This window comes from Apaloderma vittatum, unplaced genomic scaffold (assembly GCF_000703405.1).
Source record: "Apaloderma vittatum isolate BGI_N311 unplaced genomic scaffold, ASM70340v1 scaffold14898, whole genome shotgun sequence".
Lineage (NCBI taxonomy): Eukaryota > Metazoa > Chordata > Aves > Trogoniformes > Trogonidae > Apaloderma > Apaloderma vittatum.
In genome coordinates this window covers 59,824-86,696 of record NW_009730386.1, presented here as the reverse complement: position 1 = coordinate 86,696, position 26,873 = coordinate 59,824, and the positions used below count along the sequence as shown (strand labels likewise).

Genomic DNA, 26,873 nt, shown 5'->3' with positions numbered 1-26,873 from the left:
TTAAAATCTCAAGAATATTCTGAAAATAAATGTTTGTGGTCTTCCCCTACTAGACAGAGATAGTGAATATTACTTACCTGGTATGGGAATGATTTAAATATCTAAATCTGAAATAACTTCATAGAATATTAAGCCAAAATCTTTGCTGGTTTAAGACAGTGCTACCTCATATGCATGAGAGGTTTTTAACTTGTTTTCATAGTAAAAACTAACATAACAGATTAAAACACTTACCTACAGAGGAAGGCTGATACATGTTAAAGTGTCCAGTTGCTGCTGGCAAACTATCAGTCACTCAGTAGAAGTGGATGGAGTGTGGACTGCTGTCTAGGTTATTTTTTCCAGTGGTAATTCTCAGTTGCCATCTTGTTACAATTACATAGCCCTTCTCCTCAGAGGACTAGTGTGTATTTTCTTGGAGTTTGGCATTTAGTTTGTGTCAGAAGTGGGGCTGTTTCATCTATGATTTTCCCCTCAATGGAAGCATAGATTTGAAGTTTATCTAGCCACTCAAGCAAACAGATATTTATTAAATACTTTCCCCCCCTCATGGGTTAAATAACAAAGCCAAAATTCTGAACAGTGGGTTAATTTTCTGTATAATTGGCTACACATTGGTAGGTGTTGAATTGTCAGGAAGTTCAACCAAAATCATCTGGAAATTTGGAGGCTTAGCTGTTGAAAGAATAGTCAGAGTCATGGCATTAGAGGTGGGGATGTGAAAATAAGTAAATATGTGGGGGACATTTCTTCAGAAGTAAAATGAATACAAGTGCCACACATCCCCTTTCCGTAATTTTCTCAGTCATCCACAGGTAAGACCCTTTCAATGCTCATTCAGTTTTCAGTTCAAGTTGAAGCCCTACCCTGTTTTATATCCTCTGCTCCTCCACCATGTTCCACCATATTGCTGCTGCAGTAGCAATACTAGCAACAAGAATATGAATTGTCACTTCTTTTTCCTTCAAATAACTCACTAAATGTTGCTGTAACTCCTCATGGGGTGAGAACTGATTGCTGTTTCTGCTTAAGAATGCAGTTGGAGTAGATACCGCAGGTACACATTTAAAGACTAATATCAGCAGAGTTACCCCAGGGATGAGTTCAATTCTCATTTTCCACAACATTAGTTGTCTCTAGTTGTGGAAAAACATTTCTAATTATCTAAAGCAGAAAGCAATGAAAGAATATATTTTTTTGATATACGCATAGCTGCACATCATAGATATATACATATATAGTAATACACCACAGAGTGGTCATGCAAAGCTTCTTCTCCATTACCTTAGGCTTTAAATATACATAGCTGGGACAGTAGCAGAAAGTTTTAAATGTAACATTTAGAAACATTTTTGCTTGATTAGTTGGATTTATGTGGGGTGGGTGATATGGGAAATAGGTTTTCTGTTAAAACGTTACGGCATAATTGTGAATTAATTCTGTTCACACAAGTGTGGAACAGCAATCTTTCTTTGAGAGGTTAATCAAGTACTTACTTAGACCAACTCCAAAATATGTGTCAATGAAAAACATGAAGCTTTTTTAGTCTCAAATGAGTGTCAAACCAAGAGAACAATTACTATGTATTTCTCATAGTACTTACTGTGTTTTCTGAGCAGTTTCTCAAAGGATTTTCTTTGCAGTTTTCCAGAGCTGGTCATTGTAAGGGCATGGATCAAAAGAACAGAGCTGCAAATGCTGTACACAGTGCCTTTACTTTCTCTCTTATCCTCATAGCCAGAACATTTCATTGGTGAGAAATGCTCAGAGCTACAGTACTAACTTGCCAAGTTTTGCCCGTTTTACTTAGTGTATGGTTGCATAAATTATATTTTCTATACTTTATTACTAATCATGCAAAGAGTTAAGTACTTCTCTGTTCCAAAAATACTTGTATTATTTCTTTGACCAAAAAATATTACACTGTTTGATGTTTTATCCATCTAACACTGCAGGATGGTCTCCCTGCTTATTCTTGGCTTATTTATGCCTTAATTTCAGTAATAATTTTCCTTGTGTCCAGTGTCATCCAACATAGAAATCAATTTTATTGATGATGTATATTACATAAGATTGACAGACAAACACAGGAAGTGAAATAATCTCATTTTATTATCCTCTTTCCTCTCAGGTCAAATGTACTGCTTATTTGAATTTTCTAGACAACAGAGGATTCTTCTGAACATGGAAACTGAAAACTTTTGAAGTTCTCAAGCTACCTTCTCTACTAAAAAGGAATTAGAAATTGTATTAATTAACTACTATTTAAACTGTAGCAAGATTCTTTCTGAATGAGGAATTGGCCCTGTATCATGTATAAGTTGTTTATAAAGTTCACAAAATTGTGCAAAATCTGGCATAGCTGTAACAATACGGACAACATATTAAACAATGTAGAAAATTATATGCCGTATATAAATCACACACATTTCAAAGTAGTCTAAATTTCCAAAACTTCTGATTTAATTAATCCTGCTGACTCTGGAGTAATTTTTTTAGGTTGTCTGTACAGCAGCACCTTATGAATGAAATAATAAAAAACAAATAAAAAACTAGTTTGAATACTGAACAGAAAATGATAGCTATTATCAACACGATTTTCAGAAGTTATATTTGTGCTACTTTAGTGATATATGAAACTTAGAAGCTTCCAAGATTAAGAATATATATTCGTCAAATTCCATAAAATATCACCACTGGGGCCTCTTTCTTACCCCACTGAAGAATTTCCTTATTTAAGGAAGTTTGTCAATTTTCTTCTCAGCCTGTTTTAAAAACAAGAGTAGTCCTTACATTTCTCAAACTTCTAAAATGGCAGCAGCTTTTATCACATTTTTCTCCATCTTACTTAAGTACTTCATACTATGGATCCCCGTTTCTATTTGTTCTGCTTGGAAAGTCTGTGAAGCACAGCTGTATCAGAGAGCTTTAAATGGTATTTTGCCATAGAAGCAATATATTTATCCTGCAAAGTTTCTGAGTCACATTTTAGGAGAAGAAATTACAAAACTGAATTAGTGCATAAATCAGAGAAAATATTTATTTACAGACATGTAAAAATTATGTTACAACATTTTAAAGAAAACCGTAATGAACCATCCATCTGCTCTACATGGGTAAATCTTGAATGTTTTAATTCTAACTTGCCGTGACACCTATTAAAAATATGACTGCTTACAAGATTGTAGCTATCTACATAGTTTAGGTACAATGATTTTTCAGAACTAAAAATGGATCTACAGAGAAAACTAATAAGAACCGCAACAATATGTAATACAAGAGTTTACAAAAGTAAAAATATTTTTTCTTGATTCAAACTTTAAAGCTTTTTAGTAAACATTTTCCATTCATGCAGCTGCACGGTTTTGAAACAAATATCTGAAATACACAGAGAGTATAGGTCTGTGCAGAAAATTAATTGGTTTAATTCAAGACTGTCCATAAAGGATTTTATGAGACTGCTGACTATCCAAACTGATTGACAAGATCCTTTATGTTTCCTATTCTTCCATGTTGCAAGGGATGAGCAATGTTAAAAGGAAACAAAACACACACCTGACAAAACCTGTGTAAAATAATTATAGGTAGTAATGGCAAACAACACTGAGCATATCGCATACATGAAAAGGATAGAACTACCAAGCTCTGTTGAAGCTACCAGCATCCTCTGCAGTGGTTTGAAGCAAACATGCCATGCTTGCTAGTAGTCGACTGCACGGCACAAAAAGCTTCTGGCTTGAAAATGAAGTAGTGCCCCATGGTTGTTATCAGAGGTGTCTTTTTGTGTTCAAAATATATGCAGGACTTAAACTGTGGTGTGATACAGTGTTGACATTATGACGGTGCAATCGTTTCTGTGAATATGTAATCTAAGGGTAATGATTGGAAAGAATTTGTCAAAATCTAGTAGAGTGTTTTCTGTGATTATTAGCTCATTTGGAATGGAGGTGGTGAAGAGACGATACAGCTAGCTGTTTCTCATACATAGTTTATTAACACCAACATCAGAACTGATCTCCTCGGATGACAGTCTGCATCTTTAAAGTCAGCCGACAGTTTATTTGAAATGAGCGAAATGCCCATTGAGCTGCCAGGGTTTTGAGTTCTATTTTTAACTGTCAGCCAAAGATGGAGATCTCAGAATGGCAATTCTTTTTGTGTTTTTACAGTTAAAAATGATCATAACCTATACTAACAGATAGAATGTGGAGAAATATTTCACCCTTTGATTTGACCTAACATTCCACTTACACGTAAGTAATATTTTTTGCTGCACTTTTCTGGCAGAGTCAGCCTTGGTGGATTCTGAAGCTGAATTTTTTATGCTCAGGCATAACTACTTATACTATTCTTTCCTTAATTAAGTAGCTAGGTACTACTCAGCACTTAGGTAAACCATGTAACTCCACAGACAATAGACAAGCTAAATATAAGACACACAAACATAACTGAGAGTGCTATGTTACATAGTCTCCTAGTGAAGTAAATTCTCACTCAGTGATATGTAATTAAATTCAAATGTATGCTCTTCTTCCAAATGTTTGAAGAATATCAGTCCTTCAGTGATGGTCCCCTTACTGGAAACCTGACTGGAGACCTTGATCTCCCATCTCCTCATACCCCCACTATTTGAGCTGAACCTATCGTCTCAGAAACTGCTGTTTTCTATAGAAATTTGAAAGCTTGATCTGGTACCTTTATTTTTCTCTTGCTTTCAGTCTATGGAGAAGGATTGAAAGGGCAAGGTAAGGGTTCATCTCTGTGGTGCTGGTTGATACCAAATATCAAGTACTTCTGGCCACAGATATCAGGGCTCTGTGCGGCATACGGGCACACAGGTGGGTCTGAGCTCTGTTTAACTGTGTAAGGTACTTTCTAAATCAATATCTCTTCCACTCTGAAGACTGTAGCTAATAAATACTTTTTCCTCTGCAATCACTTTAAAGGCATGTCTATTTCAATGGGAGTATATCTCACATAAGGATGTAGGTAAATAAATATCTATTCCTTGTTTCATGTCATCTGCAGTGCTAAGGACTTCTGGCTCCGGGACAGAGAACAAGTTGGTACTTTCATTAGAGGAGACCTTGCACCCCTATAGTACATGCTTTGAAACCTTTAATATCTCAGTAACTAAGAGGAATAATGCATCCATTCTGTTTGAAAAGAAATACAATTTATTAAGAAATTCTGTACTATGAGTCCCCCTGCAACATCTGTAATAATTAATTATTCCAACTGCAGGCTTTCATGAGGGCTTTACTGGTTTAGGAGTGGAAAGTCTAGTGCCAGAAAATAACCCAAAAAGTAATCAGTGGGCTAACTCAGATTGTCAGATATTGGCAGTCTATGAATAATTTACCTGGCTAGACAGGAGACTGACTGTCATGTAAACTTTCCATATGTTAACAGCAAACTGCCTTTAGAAACTTGCAGGAACAACTGTAACAACTGTCTAGTGAATGGCATCACAGAGAGTGCTTATCTGAAGAAAGGGATTTACAGGAGGATCCAATTTACAGTTTATCAAAGATTGCTCTCTTATTTTGACATTTTCTCTTTTAGCAGCTATCCCTAATACTAAACATAACTATTTCCAATGATGAATATAATAAATAAAATAATGGAAAATACCATACAATGTATTTAATTGTGATCTTGTTTGAATTAAGCTGTAAACCAAGAAGTGCGATATCACCTGACGCTAAATATGATAAAACAGTAAAACATGCTAATCATAAAAATAGCTTTTAGAAATATACATTTGTATACAGTGTTTCCCACACCTGTTAAATATGTCCTTCATATTATTATGATACAGTACATTGGCCTTTAAGACATCAAAATTAAAAAAATAATACCAATAATCAGCCAGAGAAAACCACATTTACAATCTAAACCATAAAAATCTGACAATTGTACAGCTTAGAACATATAAGAAATGGAATTTCTAATATTTGAACAATAACGTCCATTTTAATAACTAAATTGAAATTTCGTACAAATTTAATCAAAGGTGTTGCTAGCCAGTAAGAAACTGCAGTTCACAATTTTCTGTGGGGGAGTCAGAGTTTCTCTTCTCAGCCTTTGAGGGGTTCACACATGACATCTCATCACTTGATCTGTAGAAACTGAGAAATTAAAGGCTTATTTTACTATGAAGACACAGAATTTCCTGCAGCAGAACACCTAAAGCAAGCCAATACAGCGAGAAAAAAGGGAGGAGGTCTATGACTTGACTTTTTCATGAATCCATCAAATATTGACATCTATTGGACTTCCCACCTTTTGGGGACTAGAAGAAAAGTCAAATAACCACAGTGAATCAAACAAGAGCTGTTGAGGCTGGGGTATACTCCACCGCTATGTGAACAACTTCTGAATAATTTCTATTTTAGCAGCAATAAATAGAAGAAGGTATCTTAGCTCTTTTGCAATGAAATTCTTTATCTGCATAATAGCATTTAATCTAAATAAGCCACATGTAGGATTCTTTGCTTCAGTCCCATTGCACTATTTATATACTTTATTCCAGACATTTACATTGACCGTGTGCTTTCAACGATGCTTATAGTTACCAGAATAATGGTTCTTTCCTCAATGGCTTTCCTTTTGACATCATCTATTTTATTATTGTTCATGTGTACATGCCGTAGGCTTTAATTGCGTATCCTTTGATTTCTTTTGTTATTTTACCAGACACAGTGTGAAACAGCAAAAACACAATGTCAGCCAACACTTTTGAGGGTCGTTCTTTCAGCATAGGCTGGAGGCAAGTTGCATCTAAAAATCTGAGAGCCCTGCTATGTGACCTATTAATGCTAACAACTTCAACCAGGCATTCAGTGATGCCACAGGGGAACATGAGAAATACCATCTCCACCTACCCACAGAAAAACTGACAACACTTTCCCAATCACATCTGTTTGAAAAAATGACAGTGGAAAATGTTAACAGAGGTAGATTTTTTTTTTTAAGTGAAATTTTCAACCTAAGTATTTTTTACTTTTGACAGGAAAATAACTCTCAGCCAATTTCTTCTTCATTTCTTTTTAATGGTATAATTTTCTGTAACTGAAACTAAAAGCAGCGGACGAAATGTGGTGCACTTATTAAAATCTGAAAAAATTCCAGATGTTCTTCTTAGCTTATTTCCCCCTCCTTCAGTGAGTTTTAAATCTGCCTTTTTCTTCCCTAGAAAAAAAAGGAATGATTTCTGTTAAAATTTCCATTTATTGAAAACCTGGTTTTCCAATGAAAAAGGTTTTATCAGAAACACCAGAGTCCCTACAGGACTGGCCTCCTGCCCTTTGAAGCAGTCAGCCATCAGATCTCCCCCTTGCTGCAAAGAAGGCACCAGATTTCTGGTTGTACTTTTCACAGGTAACCAAGATTAGGGAGAATAGCTCATGTGAGAGATCCTAGAATTTTCTTCTTCCAGTTGAAATATCCTGAAACTATTATTCTCTATTTGCATACAGAAAAATCTTAATCTCTCCTATTTTTAGCCCCTGATCCTTGGACAGATTTTAACTATATGAAAAAGTTTTTTAAGTTCTCCCCTTAAGTCTGAGAGAGGTCTAATGGTTATTAAGTAACTACTCGTCTTACACATAAAAAAAAAAAACTCACTGTACATCCTATTAGCTCCAGAGAGAGTTCCTCTTTTCTAACCTTTTCTTCACCTATGCTTTGGTTGTTCCATTATGCCATTATAAAAAGCAATAATTAGGCAAGTAAGAAGAGAGACAGACTTTGAAGTTATTTATTGAAACTTTTTCCCTACCATAAACCTTTCAAGCATTTACCTGTCACCAGCACTAAAAAGCTTCATTAGGTTACTATTATGAAGCATTACTGCTAACCATCTGGATTCAAGTCATCAGTGCTGTTTTGCTGTCACTCAGAAAGAATGATAAAAATTTACCAACCCCACTAGTCCAAAATCTTATGGTTTTCCTTCAGTACATGGGTTTGTTATTTGCCTCTTAAGTCAAATAATCTTAAAGGCTAAGAGGAAACTTTAAAATCTCAAATAGTCAAGCTTTTATTTTCCATAGAATGACAGTAACCCAGGGCTATGATTAATCTAGTATAATGCAATACTAATTTTATTCTATTTCTTTCTTCTGAATAGTGTGCAATTTATCAGCTGGCTTTATGGTAGTGCTGATGATATTAAAAACCCCCTCATGATGACTAATGTTTTTTTTAATCTTTTCATTTCCTTTCTCTTATATACATAAAAAACATTCTAACACAACAAGGATGAACTGAATTACATTTAAGTCAGCAGTATGGCTTTCACTTGATGTAGTTCTAACAGAAAACCACTTTAGAATGTGTGATTTAAACATAATACGTTTTAAGAATTGAAAAACCCAACTGAATGTATAGCCTTGGCAGCCATAGACAGTATCAAAGAAACAGTATATACTGTCCTAATTGCCATCATAATCTCTGAAAAAAGCTGGAGATACATTATGGAATATTTATTGGTTCATTTTCCACCTGAAATTATTTCTGCTGTTTTTTTCTCTGTGTGCCTTTTTTGAGCATGAGCTGTTGGAAACAGTCTTCTTGGGCATAACACTGTATTTCAGTTTTCAGAAGTGCTATTGCTACTAGTATTATAGTTCCAGTATGATACTTCTAGTGTTTTTACCAGACTCAAATTATAGTAGATTCATTTAATTTTAACTTTACACTATTACAATGTATATAACATTGGAAAGCCAACATTAAATATTAAACACCTCACTAAATGAAAGTGCAGTTTTACTTAATGGCCTCCAAACCATGATCACTAGAAATAATGGAGTAAATCAGATAAAATTCAGTAAAAATCTTGAGAATTTTCCATCTTGTCTTTTAGAGGTTTAATATTTTTATCACTCCTCCCCCTCAAAGCCTAAATAATTCCAGTCTTTACATCTGTAGATATTTAAGAATGCCTTGCATGTAAAGGACTTTTTTTGTTGGAGAGTCTGGCCATCAGATCACCTGCCAGGGGACCATTTCCTCCAAGCTTTGTGCTTTATAGTCACCAAGCATGATGCAGCTGGAATAGTCTGCATTCTTTATTTGTTCTAAAAGCCTTTTGTGAGAAGGTAACTTGCAGGCGCCATTCTTTAACAATGTGATGGGCCACACCTATCTCCCAAGCCTCCTCAAGGAGCTGGAAGCTGCAACGGTGACCGTTGCTTCTGTGGCAGAGGGGATGCTGCTGGCTTGTCTACACTTGTTCAGGTGGACTTTATTTGTCTGCAGAAGACATGTGTTTTGATCTCTGGTAGCTGGATCCAAACAGAGCTTGTTGCCAAAAGCTGCTTTCTGGCTCTGGTTTATTTCTTCCTCCTTACTGTTCTGAAGAGGTGTAAATAACAGGGGTTGTTCCTTGCTTCCCATAAATACCTAATATCTTTCTCTCAGGGTTTATGGGAAAAGTGTGTTGGACTTTCTTTACCCTATTCATCTTCCAGAACTAGATGTATAGGAATAAGTCGTAGTATTTAGGAGCCTAAATCCAGCATATATTGTTGGGAAGGAGTGTTAGGAATGCACCATGACTAAATGACACCAAAGGTGTACATTATTAATGCCTTCCCTTGTAGTTTAGACAAATGTACTACAGAACATGAATGTTATAGAATTTACTATATGGTGTAACCCACAATACTTATATGCAATAAGAGCATTCATCAAGTATATGCAAGATGTTCATCTGACAAAATGCATCTGTCTTTAAGCAATCGACTGCGCTGAATGGCTTTCATAGTAACACTAATCTTAGAAATTCCCAGAAAATGCAGCTAAAGAATCACAGAATCACAGAATGGCCTAGGCTGGAAGGGACCTTAGAGATCATCTAGTGCAACCTCCCTGTCATGGGCAGGGACGCCTCTCAACTACTGGATGGATAGATGATGGCATACACATGCACATGAGCTTGAAACCCAAAGCCTCAGATAACCTTCCTGTTGTTCTCCTGTCTTCTTTTCCTTGCTAGATAAACCCATTCTCAGGACTGGACTTCTGCATTTAATAGCTGTGAAAGAGGTATTTGCAGCTAATTTCAACCACTGCTTGTTTTGAGTAAAATCGCATTTCTACCTCTGTCTGGCTCCTGTTGAGTAGGAAAATCGATGCCTGACACCTCAAGTCGCTACGGGTATCTGACTAGACTTTGGCAGTGGGTTTTGTGACTTCCATACATCAGTTTCTGCAAAACAACTGCAAGCCCTATTAAAATGCAGCTGCTGTGCTGTCCTTTCGCTCACAGCACTGGCCCTCATACATTCGCTACTCAAGCAGCATTCATAGCGTGATTGCTTTGATTGCATCTGATGCTCACTCCTCTACTGGTATCTGTACAACTGAGAGTACTGAATCTAGGTCCATGGATGCCACTATCATGTCTTTTAGGATGGTATGACTTGTTTCATTTCTAATATTTTCTTCTGATTATGAAATGTATTTTCTGGACAGCTGAGGAGATGAAAATCTGAATGCTTATGGAATGGATTTTTCTAAAAAAATCCCCCCCTTCCAGATATTTCCCTAAAATGAGAAAAATCAGGATGCATTACAGAAAGTAGTAGTGCAAATTGCCATTCTGTTTATTTGCTGTGCCAAATTCAAGACAATATCCTTCCTTTCCGTTAAGCAGGCAATTCACACTGAGTGCAAAACCCAGTAATTTATGTCTGTAAGGTATAATGGGGGCAGGCGATTCTATTGGCTTTTCCACAGCATTCGTCATCAGGAATGGAAATCCAAAAGCCACAAACAGAGTTTACCAAAGGGCCTTGGACTTTTATTAGCTATCACGTTGGCTCCACAGCTGTGTTCATTTGAGATACACCTTGTTCTCTGTCCCTTGATTTAAAGCATGAAATCTCTGATTAAGTAACACAGTTATATAGGTGATTTAGTATAATGCCTCCATATGAAATATCAGCAGGTGTTATCAGGGGAACACAAATGTGTATTACAATTTTGCTGCTGTCATTTGTAACACCTGTAAAACATGACAGACAAAATTGTAACACCAAAGCAAAACTTTTTATAATGAGCTAGTAATAGAACATTCACTGAATATAACAAATAGGAGGAATTGTACAGTTTGGTAAATATTAATAAAGAATAATTAAAGGAAGAAATTATACCTTCTTTAAATCTTTCTTCAGCTGATGAAACCTAATCATTATCTTTTGTACTCTGTCAATCATACTTTAATTGCTGAAAACACTACAGAATCATTTTTCTGTTCAGTGAACAGTTTAATTGCTTTGAAGTGCTAGTACTTATGCGAGAACATGTAAGAATGGCTTTGTTCATCAGTGAAAACAAATTTCTATCTCCTTTGTATTAAAATGCTCTCTCTTACTTGTTTGCCTGATAAAAATCATCAGGAAGAATGAGATAACCCTATCAAATACTGACTTTTCCCCTAGACCAACAAGCCTTTCTGTGCTTAGAGTCCTTTGTTGGCAGGTTTGTGATGAATCCTGTTGGGTGTAGTGGTGGAGACAGGATCTAATATTTGGAGAGTGCTGGTGAGGACGTGCTGCAGTTGAGATGATAGTCGGGTGTGAGGCTGAAGAAACAGCTTTGGGATTAGAGTCACCATGGTTGTTTGAGAGCTTTGCTGAGAGGGTCTATGAGGCTGCAAGAAGTAGGAGGCTGTCGAGGGTAAGGGCTCTCTAACCCCTCTCCTTCTCCAAATGGGAAGGGAAAGGGAATAAGGCAGAGAGACTTACACATTGGAAAAGAAAACTAAAAAGCTTTAATAAAACAATAATAGTACTACTAAGGAAATAATAAAAATAATTAACGAGATACAACTATATATAAAAATTACATCAAACCCGATTCTCCCTGATAACAATCCCCACTGACACTGCAGAGCAGGCGGCACCCAGGAAGTCCCATGCTCAGCAGCAGAGGGGAAGCAGATACAGGAGCTGGATTCAGGAACTCGAGATCAGGATCAAAGGCAGAAGGTCAGATGGAGTCCTCCTCAGACTGGCCATTGAAGAAGAGAGCCTAACTCTCGTGATCCTTGAGCTTTATATTGTAACTGTATATGAGGAACATGGAACGGAATACTCTTGTTTGTCACCTCTTCTGTCTGCTACTCACCAGAGGTGCTACCTTTTGTGTCCTTGTGACCTCTTTTACTTCCTGGCATCCCCAGGGTGGCACACAAGGTCCAGCAGTGATCTTGGTGACTGTAGGAATAAGTGTGGTGCTGTGGACATGCTAGAGGGAAGAGATGCCATCCAGAGGGACCCTGACAGGCTTGAGAAATGGGCCAGTGCAAACTGCATGAGTTCAACAAGTCAAAATGCAAGGTCCTGCACCTGGGTTGGGCCAGTCCCAGGCACAACTACAAAGTGGGCACAGAGTGGGTTGAAAGTAGCCCTGAAGAGAAGGATTTGGGAGTGTTGATAGATGAGAAGCTCAACATGAGTCGGCAGTGTGCTCATGCAGCCCAGAAGGCCAACCGCATCCTGGGATGTATCAAGAGAAGTGTGGTCAGCAGGTCAAGAGAGGTGATTCTTCCCCTTTACTTTGCTCTTGTGAGACCCCACCTCGAATACTGCGTCCAGTTCTGGTGTCCCCGCCATAAGAGGGACATAGATCTGTTGGAATGAGTTCAGAGCAGTGCCACAAACATGATCCAGGGCCTAGAGAACCTCTGCTATGAGAATAGGCTGAGAGAGCTGGGATTGTTCAGCCTGGAGAAGAGAAGGCTCCGGGGGAACCTTATAACTGCCTTCTAATATCTGAAGGGAACCTAAAGGAAGGCTGGAGAGGGACTTTTTACAAGAGTGTCCAGTGATAGGACAAGGGTAATGGATTTAAATTGAAGGAGAAAAGTTTTCTATTGGATCTTAGGAAGAAATTTTTCCTAAGGGTGGCAAGACTCTGGAATAAATTCTCCAGAGAAGTTGTGGATGCCCCCTCACTGGAGATGTTCAAGGCCATACTGGATGAGGCCTTGAGCAACCTGGTCTAATTAGGGCTGTCCCTGCCTATGGCAAGAAGGTTGAATTAGATGATCTCTAAGGTCCCTACCAACCTAAAACATTCTATGATTCTAAGCAAAGAGCCTTTCTGCATAACCATCTCTGGCAGTAACTATAAACATCAGGCGTTATAGCTTCTAGTAGCAGACCCTGCAAAAGCATGCTGTTAGCTTTGGAAAGTGCAGTCTCTCAGAGAAGACTGATCTGAAAATTAAAATAACTAAAGAGAATTGGTTCTGTTTAGGTCAAACCAAGAGGGAAAGAAATAGATCTGTCCACCTCACTTTGTCCGTTTTCCTCCTACTCAAAGTCTTTTTTTTTTCCCAGCAAAATCTTCATCTACAAGGTCCTTTGTAGTGGTAGAACACTCAGGGACTAGTTTTGTAGTTTCTCATGATGGTAGGGGGTATTTGAAGCTGGAAGCATTGGATCTTCTGCTAAGTGTGGGGTAGGCTGCAGGATCTCCAAGTGGGAGAATATGGAAGAGATGTGAAAGTGATGCTTTTGCAGAACTTGCTGCCCTGAAGCCTTTACCCAGAATGCGCTCACAAGGCTACCCCATGATGAAGCTGAGCTCCCACCACCATATTCTCTCTTGTCTGATAAAGCCAAATCAAATGCAGGAAGGCCTTACTGATGCTGCCCACAGAGTTTCCTCAGCTTGTACTAGTGTGTCCTGAGAATAACTCAACATCTTCTCGGGATCCAGTGACAAATATTGCAAAGGGGAAAGTGTCCCACTTTCCTTTAACTCTGAATATGAGGGGATATTCATAACGAATTCCCAGAGGTATGACTGTCATCACTGTTTTCTGCTTCTTGCAATTGAGTCTGTTCCATGAGAAGCAAGTCTGAGCCTTAAAAGAATCCATGGTATGGATTGTCCTTTATAATTCTGAATGCTAGGAATGAGATGATTTTAGGATGCAGGGTGCTGTCAGAAACCTGTAAAGTAGAATTCCTACTGAATTAACCACTGCTTGATGTGCCATTCACTCTGTCTACAATTTTAGTAGTGTGTTTTTAAATATATGGAAGTAGGAGCTTACTAGGAGATCTACCTTAAACTAATTACACAGAAAACACCTGAAAAACTTTACCAGTATTACAAAATTAGAGTTTAGGTAGGTATCAAATAACAAAGTGCACCGATGCAGGAAAAAGAAATTGTATGCAATGATGGTAATGAGATCACAAATGTCTGTCTCATCAACAGGAAAATTTCAAGTTACTTGGACACAGAAGTTTTACAAAACAAAAAGACCAGGAGGAGTGAGGTAAAAAGCAAATTAACACAGAAGGAACAGGGAGGAGAGCTTGCTGGAGGAAGCATTTAGCATGAGATGACAGAGATACCAGTAAAGCTCATGGGAAGGAGGAGAGGGATGAGATTAACAATGATGGACAATGGATACTTAAATGGTGACAATAGTGTACTGAATTAAGACAATCAATTAAGCATACTGGATGCAGAGTTACCTGTGAAAGACTTGGTTTAGGAAAGTTATCCAAATGGAAATTACAAGAAAAGCTGGTTCTATTTTGAATGGGTTTGCCTAGTATTTTCCTTCATAATACTTATTTGAATGCAAAGTGTGCAGTAGCGCATAACATTTTTGTTTTTATGAAGATTTCAAGAGACTGTCCTTTAAAAATTAAAATTACAAAAAACATAGTGGACTTGGAGTTATACTGTAGACTGCAAATGGTGCAGAACCATCTAATAGCTGAGAAGGGATTAGTATAACCGTGAAAAGAGGAAGCAGAAAAGAATTTAGCCTTTTGATTCTCTGTTTTTTTGGGATGGAACACAACTTACTATTTTTGAAAGATGTAAAACTCTAGTGTACTTTTAGAAATCAATAGTAGCAACAATTTGAAAACTCCATATACACGTATCAGCATAACAGGCTGGCTAAGATGGCATGTGATTAACTTCCAAATCTTCATTTTGGCAGACTGAGCTTCTTTTATTCCTCCCTGATTGCTTTTTTGTTGAAATGGCAATTACAGTTCTATCACCTTCTAAATAGCTTCCCTTTCTGAGACCCGTAAATGCTTATGTACAGATAAATTCAATCTGCCTTTCATGTTTTGGCATTAATCATGCAGAAAATCTTCTTAGTAGCACATTTATATTTTCTCAAAAAACTGAGACCTTTTGGGATAATTGGGTCACTAACTACAGTGGCTCTGCAATTTGTATTGAAAAAATAAAACCAGAAAATTTGTGTGTTTTTATATGGAGAAATAAAAACCTTTTGGCTTTTCAGTGTTTAGCCTCTTTACTTGCATGAAGACTTCTTGACAGAAAAATATATCCTCTGAGGGTTTTTCATTTGGCATTGAGGCTTAAGTCCATTGATAGAGCCTGTGAAACGTGCAGGTCCTGCCTGACTAACCTGATCTCCTTCTCTGACAAGGTGACCCACTCAGTGGATGTGGGAAAGGCTGTGGATGTTGTTTACCCGGACTTTAGTAAAGCCTTTGACACTATTTCCCACAACATGCTCCTGGAGAAACTGGTTGCTCATCGCCTGGATGGGCATACCCTTTGCTGGGTGAAAGCGTGGCTGGATAACCGAGGCTAAAGAGTGATGGCGAATGGTATTAAATCCAGCTGGTGGCCACTCAGAAGTGGTGTTCCCCAGCACTCAATTTGGGGGCCAGTTCTGTTTCATATCTTCAGCAATGATGAGGATGTGAGGATCGAGTGCACTCTCAGTAAGTTAACAGACGACATGAAGCTGAGCAGAAATGTTGATCTTTTTGAGGGTAGGAGGGCTCTTCAGAGGGATCTGGAGAGGCTGGATCAAAAGGCCAAGCCCAATTGTATGAGTGTCACCAAGATCAAGTACCAGGTCCTCCCCTTGGGTCCCAGCAACACCAGGCAATGCTATAGTCCTGGGCAGAGTGGCTGGCAAGCTGCCTAGTGGAAAATGACCTGGGAGTGTTTGTTGACAGCGGGCTGAACATGAGCCAGCACTGTGCCCCAGTGGTCAACAAGGCCGACGGCATCCTGGCCTGTATCAGGAATAGTGTGGACAGCAGGAGTAGAGAAACGATTGTGCTGCTGCACTCAGCACTGGTAAGGCCACGCCTCGAATCCTGTGTTCAGTTTTGGGCCTCTCACTCCAAGAAAGACACTGAGGTGCTAGAGTGTGTCCAAAAAAGCGCAAAAAAGCTGGTGAAGGCTCTCAAGAACAAGTCTTATGAACAGCAGCTGAGGGAGCTGGAGTTATTTAGCCTGGAGAAAGGGAGGCTCAGGGAATACCTTGCCACTCTCTACAACTACATGAAAGGAGGTTGTAGTGAGGTGGATGTTGGTCTCTTTTCCCAATAACAAGTGATAGTGCAAGAGGAAACAGCCTCAGGTTGTGCTAGGGGAAGTTTAGTTGGATATTAGGAAAAATTTCTTCTTTACTGAAAGGATTATCAAGCACTGGAACAATCTGCAAGGGAAGTGGTGAAATCACCATTCCTGGAGGTATTTAAAAGACATGAAGATGTAGCACTTAAGATGTGGGTTTGTGGTGGACTTTGCAGTGCTATGTTTGCTGTTGGTCTCGCTGATCTTAAAAGTGTTTTTTTCCAACCTAGGTAATTCTATGATTCTGTGATTCTATGACTGTTTTCTAGGGGAACTAAAGCTATTTACTCTCAAAGACTGACACATCAGGAAAAATGTGTGATACATGGCAATTGCTCAATTTCAGTTAAATCCAAGAAATTTGGGATTACGCTGATAGGGTCAAATACATAGCTAAACATGAACTCAATGGTTGGCCTGAGTTGTTGCTAACGATTTCAGTGTCCCAGTTAGAGCCTAGAAAGCAACTGTGTCCCCTTCCCATTCCCTCACCTCTTTCCATCTCTGCCTCATACTTTTGCTTTGGTGTCTGTGCTAGGTTACTCTTCTGATGCCTATTGTCCAGTCATTGGAATGGGGAATGTTAGTTGCAAATAAAGACAATGATGGAAAAACAAACTAACAAAAAAATCTCCAGAAAATGAAAAACGGAATAATGAATAATGACTAATACAAAATAAATCTACTGACAGTAGTCACAAAACAGCAGAGTCCCCATTCCCCCCAAAATAGAGAAAATTTTCTCAGGAAGGATGCACCCCATTTAAAATGCGTAACATAGGTGGTTCTTCTGTGCTCAGTGGGATTGACTGGGTGTAGAAGAACACATATAACTTTTCCTGCTCTGGCTGTATGTGCCTGGGCATTTGTTTGGAAGTTGCTGGGAGTGTTTATTAACGTTCACCCTATTAGGTCTGAAAGGGACCTGTTCAGAATTGCTCTGCAAATAGATTACAAAAAGAGAATCCAAGCTAATAATTCTTAGCGGAAAATATAGGAAGTCAAATGATGATTGAAACTTCAGGCAGGTCAAGACTGATGGCAGGGTGCAATGAAAAAATTAAACATTCATTGAAAAGCTTATTTGATGTTGTTCAAAAAGTAAAAATAAAATTTGTAATTTTCTTGATTGGAAAGCATGTAATTTTTATAAATTTAAACCATATATTTGGAGAATCCTTTCCCACAAGTTGGCTGTAGGAACAAAGGCACCTGTTGTTCTGACCTCAGAAAGAGGGGCTCAGTCTACACACACATTGGATCTGCTGAGACACATTGCCCACCACATTGGCTCAGTGGCCAAGCTGAAAATGGGAACCAAACTTCCTGATTCTCCATCCTTTACTTAAAAAAAGAGAAAAACAAACAAACCCCCCTTTTCTTTCCAAGATCTTTTGCATCAACTCTGTAAGATTCTAATCACTATAAATTAATTATAATATTTACATTATAAATGTTTTAAATATTATATGGTTTTCAGGGGGGTTGCTTTTTTTTTTTTTACTGAGGACTATGTAATGTAGAGTAGTAAATTCAGACAAAAAGATGTGAAAGGTGAGGAAGATATTTTGCTCATTCATTTTACAAATAGCCAATTACGGGCAGGGAAGTCTAGTAGAAAGAAAGATACAAAGTGCATTATAAGAGTGCTTGCATTTTCTGCAGGTTCCTGTGTGATTGTAGGGGGTAGGATGTAAATAATAATTAGAAAAATATTATCTAGTCAGTGAGGAGTAACCTAGTTAAAGCCCTGAACACCACTTAGGCAGTCTTCATCTGAGAAATTGACTGCCAGGGAAAATGGGAAGGAGGAGCTGGTAGAAAGGCCAAACACATCTACTGTGCTATTGCATATATTAAATATAATAAAAGGGTGTGTCAGGAAGTTTCTTACAATTTTTGATTTCATGACATGCTTTGATTATTTTCTCCACTTTTTCAGTCACAGGTTATTAGATTTACTGCAGCTGGGGAAGGTATAACACATCAGTATCTCTCGGGTATGCTGTCCCTAATGACTTTCTTAGCTTGCTCAAGTACAGACATCTTGCACTGATATTAATCAAGTGAATGCAGTCTTTCACCTATTCATTTGTCTTAGGAATGAAGAGCTTCATGCTTCCCTTGATGCTGAAAGCAAGATTTCAGTGAAGTCCAAAATGTTCATTGCATCAAAAAGACTAAATTTTGCTTGCTCTCGATATTTAAAGTAATTTAAATAAGGTTTCTGGCACAACTTGCTTCAGCCATTACTATTAATTAGAAGTTTTATATTTTTTTTTTCCTAGGTAGAGTTCTGTATAAGTGCACTCAGCAAGCAACAAATTGTCACAGTAGATATTGATCTTTTTGACATGCCTAATCAGCCTAATTCTGCTGCTAATAGAAGAGTCAGTCTGGTCTGCTCTGATGTTATTGATAGAAAAAATGTATCTTAAAGAGCAATGAAAAATCCAGTTTGATTACAATAATAAGTACTATCAGTCCTATCACCCAGTCGCATATTTGATCAATCTTGCTGCTTGAAATATGCAAAATTGGGCTGAAACTCCATGAAAGTCATCAGACAAATCTTTCTTCATATTCTCTAGATCTTATTCTACTCTCTACTATTTCTGTTGTTGCATTCTCATGCAAAATAATGTAAGTAGAGAAAGTTTCACTGTTTCATAAAGATTTGCTATTAAATTAATTTCCCTTTAACTAGTTGCAGGAGAGGGAGATGCTTTTGATGAGCTTTAGCCAAAGTACTAGTTGGTTTGATTGATTTAAGTGGTATTTGCATCAATCCCCACAAGAAATATAGCTATTATTATATCATAATGTTTTTACTTTTGCATAATGAAACTCAGTGCAACAAGAGGATTATCCTGAGGTTTTTGTCTATGGCAGTTTCTGGTGTTTATGTTTGAAACATGATTCCTATCAGACATTAGAAACAAATCCAATAGACTTAGAGCATGCAGTGCAGAGAAGAAAAGGACAAAAGTAAGAAATTAAATATCCTTGAGCAGTAAATGAAACTGGAACATACTTAATAGAAAGAGAGCTATAATGGCTGTTGAAATAAATGTGGTAAATCTATATTGTAACCAGAACTGGGCTTTGCACTGTCTCTGTACCTTTTGTTTCTGATATAATTTAATAAAAAAAATCTCAATACATCTCGTTAAAGGTGACTCATTATTGTGGAACTCCCATCTAATGCTTGTGGAGCTTCATTATTTTTAGTGTAGCCACATGAGCATAAAATCACAATGCTGTGACAGAATATATCCTTCAAATCCCAGCCAAGCACTAATCAGAGTCTGATCTGAGTTACAACACCGTAAATCTGTTGTACTTCAAATCATTGGGATTGCATGCTCTATCAGAATACACTGTTTGTTCTACTGAATGCCTAACTACTGAATCACTGCTGTGCTATTATTATTATAGTTATTTATTATGAAAAGATGACAGTTTGATAGAAATTATTCTTCTCAGGCAATGTAGTACAGATAGAAATGCTTGTGTATAAGACATTCCAATTAATTAGTTTGTTGGTATTTTATTAAATATTAGCCAAAAGTGACTTTTTCCAGATGTACAGTACTTCAGGCTTTCAGCTAATTAATTGGATGCCACCTTTGTTATTTACAAGGGGATTGTGATGATAAGTTATAGTTCATTTTGATCCAGTGCTTCCTCAATGACTGATTAGTGCCATTTGAAACAAGGTCAGAGAAGTTACATGAAATGCTCTGGGCCTGCACTGCGTTGTCCAGCCGCAGAGTAAGGAAACCTCCATGCCCACTAATTCAGAAATGCTTCTCCTGCATGCTCCCAGCCATCCCACACATAGAATCATAGAATTGTCAGGGTTGGAAAGGGACCTAAAAGATCATCTAGTTCCCAGCCCCCCACCATGGCCAGGGACACCTCCCACTAGATCAAGATGCTCAGTGCCTCATCCAGCCTGGCCTTAAAACCTTCCAGGGATGGGGCTTCCACCACCTCTCTGGGCAACCTGTGCCAGTGTCTCACCACCCTCATGGGGAAGAACTTCTTCCTAACGTCCAATCTGAACCGATCCATCTCTAGCTTTAGGCCATTCCCCCTAGTCCTATCCCTACCTGACATCCTAAAAAGCCCCTCACCAGCTTTCTTGTAGGCCCCCTTGAGATACGGGAAGGCCACAATAAGGTCTCCTCGGAATCTTCTGTTCTCCAGACTGAACAGCCCCAACTCTCTCAGTCTGTCTTCACAGGAGAGGTGCTCCAGCCCTCTGATCATCCTCGTGGCCCTTCTCTGAACGCGCTCCAGCACGTCCATATCTTTCTTGTGCTGTGGGCTCCAGAACTGGATGCAGTACTCCAGGTGGGGTCTCACGAGAGTGGAGTAGAGGGGGAGAATCACCTCCCTCGACCTGCTGGCCACGCACTTCTTGATGCAGCCCAGGGAACGACTGGCTTTCTGGGCTGCAAGTGCACACTGACGGTCTCATCTACCAGTACCCCCAAGTCCTTTTCTTGAGGGCTGCTCTCAAGTCAATCACTGCCCAGCTTATATTGGTGTTTGGGATTGCCCTGACCCAGATGGAGGACCTTGCACTTGGTCTTGTTGAACTTCATGAGGTTCATGGACCCACCTCTCCAGCCTGTCAAGGTCCCTCTGGATGGTATCCCTACCCTCCAGGGTGTCAGCCGGCTCACACAGCTTGATGTCGTCGGCAAACTTGCTGAGGGTGCACTCAATGCCACTGTCCATGTCACTGATGAAGATCTTAAACAAGACTGGTCCCAGTACTGATCCTTGAGGGAATCCACTTGTAACTGGCTTCCACTTGGACATGGACCCATTGACAGTCACTCTTTGGGTGTGGTCATCAAGCCAGTTCTTTATCCACCAAATTGTCCATCCATCAATTCCATATTTTATCAGCTTGGAGACCAGGATGTCACACTGCTAATGCTACTTCTAGTAAGGAGAAGAGATTTGTTTTAGAGGCGCTGAGGCCAAGCTGCTTCTCAAACATCAAAATGTGTGTTGGGCTGCACCACAAAGGTGATTTTTCTGCTCGTCTTTGTGAAGCCACAGGAATAAGAGGAGGCTGTTGGCTTTCCTTCCCACTCCTCACCATTTCAACTGCTGATATCACTGATGGCTTGTGTTCCAAGGATTTGTGGCCTGTTTGTGATTTGTGTGTGAGGTGAATTTAGTAAAAATGAAGATCTTTTTCATTGGAGATTGTCTTCTGTAAGACAAGACAGGAAGCTGTGTAGGTGTGTTGCTTTCTTCACAGCACTGTTCAGGGACAGTTTAGATTAAAAGCAATGAGAGTGGATGTATTTGCACTGGGAAGAAACACAAAGATTTTTAGTTCACTGCAACTAGAAACTGTTCAATGTGATGAGGAGATAGAAAGCCTGACTCATGGGTCCAGTAAAATCTGTGACAGTCAACTACTTGTTTTTCTATCTAAAAGGAGCAAAGGAAACAGGTCTGAAGTTATCATATACTCCAGCTACCTCTGATGTCTGTTAAGTGATATGAGTCATAGAGTAAGCTCAGGAGCTATATTCCAAGTTGGTGAATACTTTATTATATATATACTTACAACATATTATTAGAAGTTCTTGTAAAGGGGGGAGTGGGAGGCCAATGTGTAAGAGCAGGTGGGTGAGAAGTGGATGATACTCTTCACTGGGCAAGTTGAAGCCAACTATTTGACATATCTGTACACAGCATGATCATATATCTGGAATCACCATTTAAAGAACTCTTCAGTATGTCAATGCAGCAAAAGTCTTTGGGGATTATTCTGAAAAGATACTCAAGATGGATTGTCTGCCACATTGGAGACACTTACTGAGAGACCTTTGTGGGCAAGCAGTTAGCACAAAAGAAACTTTGCAAGAGGTGATGTGTGACGACTGCAGCAGGTACTTCAAATGCGGCATGCTTTGAATTAAAGTTCAGAGGGGCAACCAAGTTACTGTGGCATGAAAGTTTTTCACACTGCAGCTGAGTCATGAGGACTGTTGGTGGGCATGTTTTGAGTCCATAGAAAATGACAGTGCAAAGATGAACAACATCCTGATCTAAATGGTGGATGAAGAAGGCATGTAGCTATTGAACGAGATGTGTTTTCATGTGTGCAGCCAGGCAGCCAAATGAAGAGGCTAAAGCCTCCTTAAATCCATGCCTGACTTAACTCAGGCTGCAGGCTAAACTACTTCACATTTCTTTACAGTTGGTCTAGGCTGCAAGCAAGCATGAGGACAGCTGCCATCACTCAGTTAATGTGCAGTAACCTGTTCCTACAAATAGACATTGTGTGAATTTAGAGAGCTAAACCTACCACCTAAACCCACAGCATAACATCCTGCAGAGTCACTTCCTTTGCAAGTTAGACTTAGAAATAGAGAAAGAAATATATTTGCAAGTCCTCTAGTCTGAAAACGCAGACCCGCATACAGATTCAGAGGCTTCAGTCTGGCAGCATCTGGACTCTGGCGGCAGGTCTGTCCTTGTTGAACATTCCTTTTACTGACAGCCCTAAGGCTGGTCACAGGGGAAACAAAGAAGAGACAACATTATTGAGTTCGGCAAAGGGAGTCCCACAGCAGGTTATTAGCAAATGGGTTGACAGGAGGTTTACTGCTAAAGATGAAGCTCTGCAAAAAAAGGCTAAGATCTAAACTTAAGTCATGTTCCTCTTTCCCTCTAATAACATTTTTCAGACTAGTGGATTCACAACCAATTTCTGGTTCTGAACTGACTTCAGAACATTAGCTATGTCGATTTCAAATGTTTATTCTATTTGCTCTGCTGCTCTTAGTAATGAGAGAAAAGATTTTTTTTTCATCATCATCCAAAATCCCTTTAGCTTTATATTTGGAAAAGACTATAGATTCCATTTAAAAATGCTCTTTGGAAGACTATTTCTTATTTCTTGTCCAAGGCTATGATCTCACATGTGGAAAGTTTGTCCTAATTGTTTCACATTTAACACTATCCATGCTTGAAAATCCTTTTTCTTCCTCAAAGGAGTTGTAACTGACTTCATTCCAAAATGACTTATTTGCTCTTAATTGGTTATATTTCCTAAATAAATTATTTTTTTCATAAACCAGGAGAACAACATCTGTAAGGACTAGTTGTTTTATAACAATCTTATCTATCTATGTTACTTTTCACAAAACAGAGGCCAATTCCAGATAACATGACACACAACAGGTAGAAGCAGACTGAAATCCCAAGTATTCCTACTGGATTATTCAATATATATTTCACAGTCTTCTTATTGACTTTCCAGTTAAACAGCTGTCAGTGTTTGGATTGAAGAGCAAAACCTACAAGAATTAACCATTATATCTACATAAATAGATGTAAGTATAAGTGAAAAACAGGCTAAATTAAAATATGCATCATAAACTATCAGCTTCATATTATAACAGTACTGGTGAACACTGCTGAGTGTTTGGATAAAATCTATAGAGGAAAGACGCACAGTTCAATTCATAATTGCCTTTCTATGGGAAACATTTATGGCTTGAGATTTCTTTGAATCAATCCTTTATGGAGCAATCGTTTATCCCATCCAGAGCAATTTTTCAATCACTGATCTCCCCATGCTTTGCAAAAGAAAGAAAGTGACATTATCCCATTATAGCAGTGAGGAAAACTAAGGTGAAGTGGCTTCTTCCAAAGCTTGAGAAAAATGGCAAGGGAGGATGAAAAACACAACGATTTTACATGAGTGGCAATCTGAGTTGTGAGCTTTAAAGTCTACAATACTATCAGATTCTTGGCTAGAGGGTCCCAGCGTTTAGGAAGGTGGAAAACACAAGGCTGACTTGTTCCACTGCCCTGTTGTTGGGATTTGTTGCACCTGACCAAGATGATGCACATAAGTCCTCTTCCTTGGCCTTTCCTTGCTGCCACCATGTTGGTGTTGAGGGGCTCTCATTCGTGAGCCCTAAGGTGCAAGGCAGAGGATGCCACTTCCCACGAGCGGTGAGCCGCATCCTTCTGGCACTCAAGGACATGTAGAGAAACTGGAGCTGGTTCCCCACCATGCCTTAGATTTGTGGCTCAGACCTCTGAGCTGTCTTCAGACCTGTGGCTGCAATGCACTGCACTTCATCTAATTCGATAACATAAATCTTCTAAGGGCTTTTTAACTTGGAAGCAGCTGTGGCTGTGCCAATCTCAGACTTTCACTGCTAATGGAGTCTTCCTGTGCCATTTGCTTTTTGGAAACTTTCCAGCTAGGCCTTTGCTAGATTAAAAATTTATTCCACATCATGCTTCAAAATTTGTGGGATATTTAGAGAACAGCAGACATGTTTCGAACAAGCCAGGCAGCCTGTTTTTAGACAAGTTTTAGGCCTCGCTTGACAAGAGTTTGTGAAGGACATTGTGAAGGTCACTAGCTGTGAGAATATGCTGAAGCAAAGAAAAACAAGGAGCTGTGGCTGGTGTATGTGACTGAAAATAGAAACAAACCCAGGATGCAGGTGGGGAGAAGAAGAGCGAAACAGCAAAGGAAAACAGCGTGTGAACAGGAGCATGGACTGCATGTGTTTGTTGTTAATAGCCAATCAATATAGAGCATTCAGAAAACAAGGATGTTGTGAACTGTATATAAACTGCGTTAGTGCGTTAATAAAGTGGCATTTGCTTGATCAGATTGATCGTCAGCAGTGTCCGTGACTTCCGCGTCAACAAAAATTTAGTGCAGATATATGCTAAATATGTCACACCCATAGAGTGAAATGATGGCACTGAACATTCAGAGGCTAATATACTCTACATTAACTTGCCCACTTGGTGGTCTGCAGTAGGGACTCTGAACCCTAATTAGTGCAAAACCCACCAGTCTTGTTAAACTATGGTCACCTATATTGATAATATCACTTAATCTGATCAAGTATTAGCTGTGGTGGGATATTTTATTCATAACCATTTATTCATTACAAAATTTCAGCTTCCTACAAATCTAGAGTGGCAGCTTACAGACTTCCCTCATATCTGCACAGGAGAACCTGTTCCGTTGATAAAAAGTGACGTTATCTATCCTACCTTGAATGTTAAAAGATGAAGGGATTCAGGCTGTAGTAGCTTCTCCTGCACATAATGCTATTTAAGATTTATAAATTGAAAAGGGCCTTATGCCGACTAAAGGGACACAACTCCTCAAATTAGCAGTAGGTTTAAATTACACTTGCAGTCAGCAGTACAAAACACTCGTTATTCATAGGCCACATTGCTTCCAGACTTGGTGTTGATGCAGCTGTGCCCATTGCTGGCTGACTGTTGGCTTCACTGAATGCGTTTGAAAGTGCACATTTGATTAAATACGTGTTAAAAAGCAAGCAGGGACAGTGGCACTGAGCAACAGAAGTGAATTCTGCTCAAAACAGAAGAATATGAAAGCGGGAAAGGGACGGTATTATTCAGTCTAAAACAATGAGACTGAACCACTCTTATGATGAATGAGTAAAAAAGTATGAACCTTACTTTCAAAACACTTTCAATGATTCTCTAGAAAAAAATTGGAAGTTTAGCATCGTGATGGACATTTCATGAAAGGTGCAGGCTCAGGATGAAAATCTAAACATTTCTTAGTCAAAAGTTTTTTGAGAAAAAAACTTTTAATCTAAAAAATCTGTATCTGCCAACACAGCCTGGAGAAGATACACTTGGAAGACAGGGAATGAGGATTATGTTTACTAATGAGAAAGTTCTCCATTCTTGAGCCTTATTTAGTTTTTAAAACTCCAGTAAAAAAAAGAAGAAAAAGGACACCTTATTTTCCTTTCTCATCTACCAATTTAAATTGCATTTCATTTCCTTTCTAAAATCACCAAGCATAATAAAATATATTTTTCTTATTTATCCTCAGAGGCCTAAGCTTAGTTGATACTACAGTGTATGAAGAATGCAGGACTAGCACTAGTTACGAAACATCACAGTGCTGCTGTGAGCTTATTTTGTTAACTCAGATTGTTGTTTCTCTGTAGTTACTTGTAGCAACTGTATAGACAGACATGGCATGATTATTCCTTACCAGCTCATTGCTGCCATCCTCATCAAAATCCTCTTCTATCCCATCAGTCATATCTTCTCCATCCCCATCTGCATCTGGCCCTCCTTCAATTGGCTCTTCTGTAGAGTTATCTGCAGTCTCTGATATGCATTCCTCTTGAATCAAATCAGCATTGTCTTCCATTTGTTTCTTTTGAGCTTCTGTAAGGAAAACATACTCTATAGAGATTTGGTAACCTTCTCTACTGGTGTCAAAGAAAAGTGCTCTGAGTAAGAAACTTCAGCTTCCCATCTCCAGATGTGCTAACTTTGTAAAAATCAGTGTGTTAGTATCCACCAGGCAAATATGATCAAACCTCTTGTTTTCAAATATTAAATCAGCTATAGTACTAACACACTCCTCTATCCCATGCAGTGGATGAAGACTAGATATA

At 38.7% G+C, this 26,873-nt stretch overlaps 1 protein-coding gene across 1 annotated transcript in view; it reads right to left on the bottom strand.

The window, feature by feature from the left end:
* Nucleotides 1-6,025: 6,025 nt before the first annotated feature.
* Nucleotides 6,026-26,873, bottom strand: part of RALYL (RALY RNA binding protein-like) — a 78,189-nt gene continuing 57,341 nt past the window's right edge. Inside the window, exons 7-8 of the mRNA XM_009874792.1 lie at nucleotides 26,462-26,640; nucleotides 6,026-6,131 (exon numbers count right to left, since the gene is read on the bottom strand). Of these exons, the coding sequence (XP_009873094.1) occupies nucleotides 6,114-6,131; nucleotides 26,462-26,640 (197 nt within the window). The 3' untranslated portion in view covers nucleotides 6,026-6,113. The remainder of the gene's footprint in view (nucleotides 6,132-26,461; nucleotides 26,641-26,873) is intronic.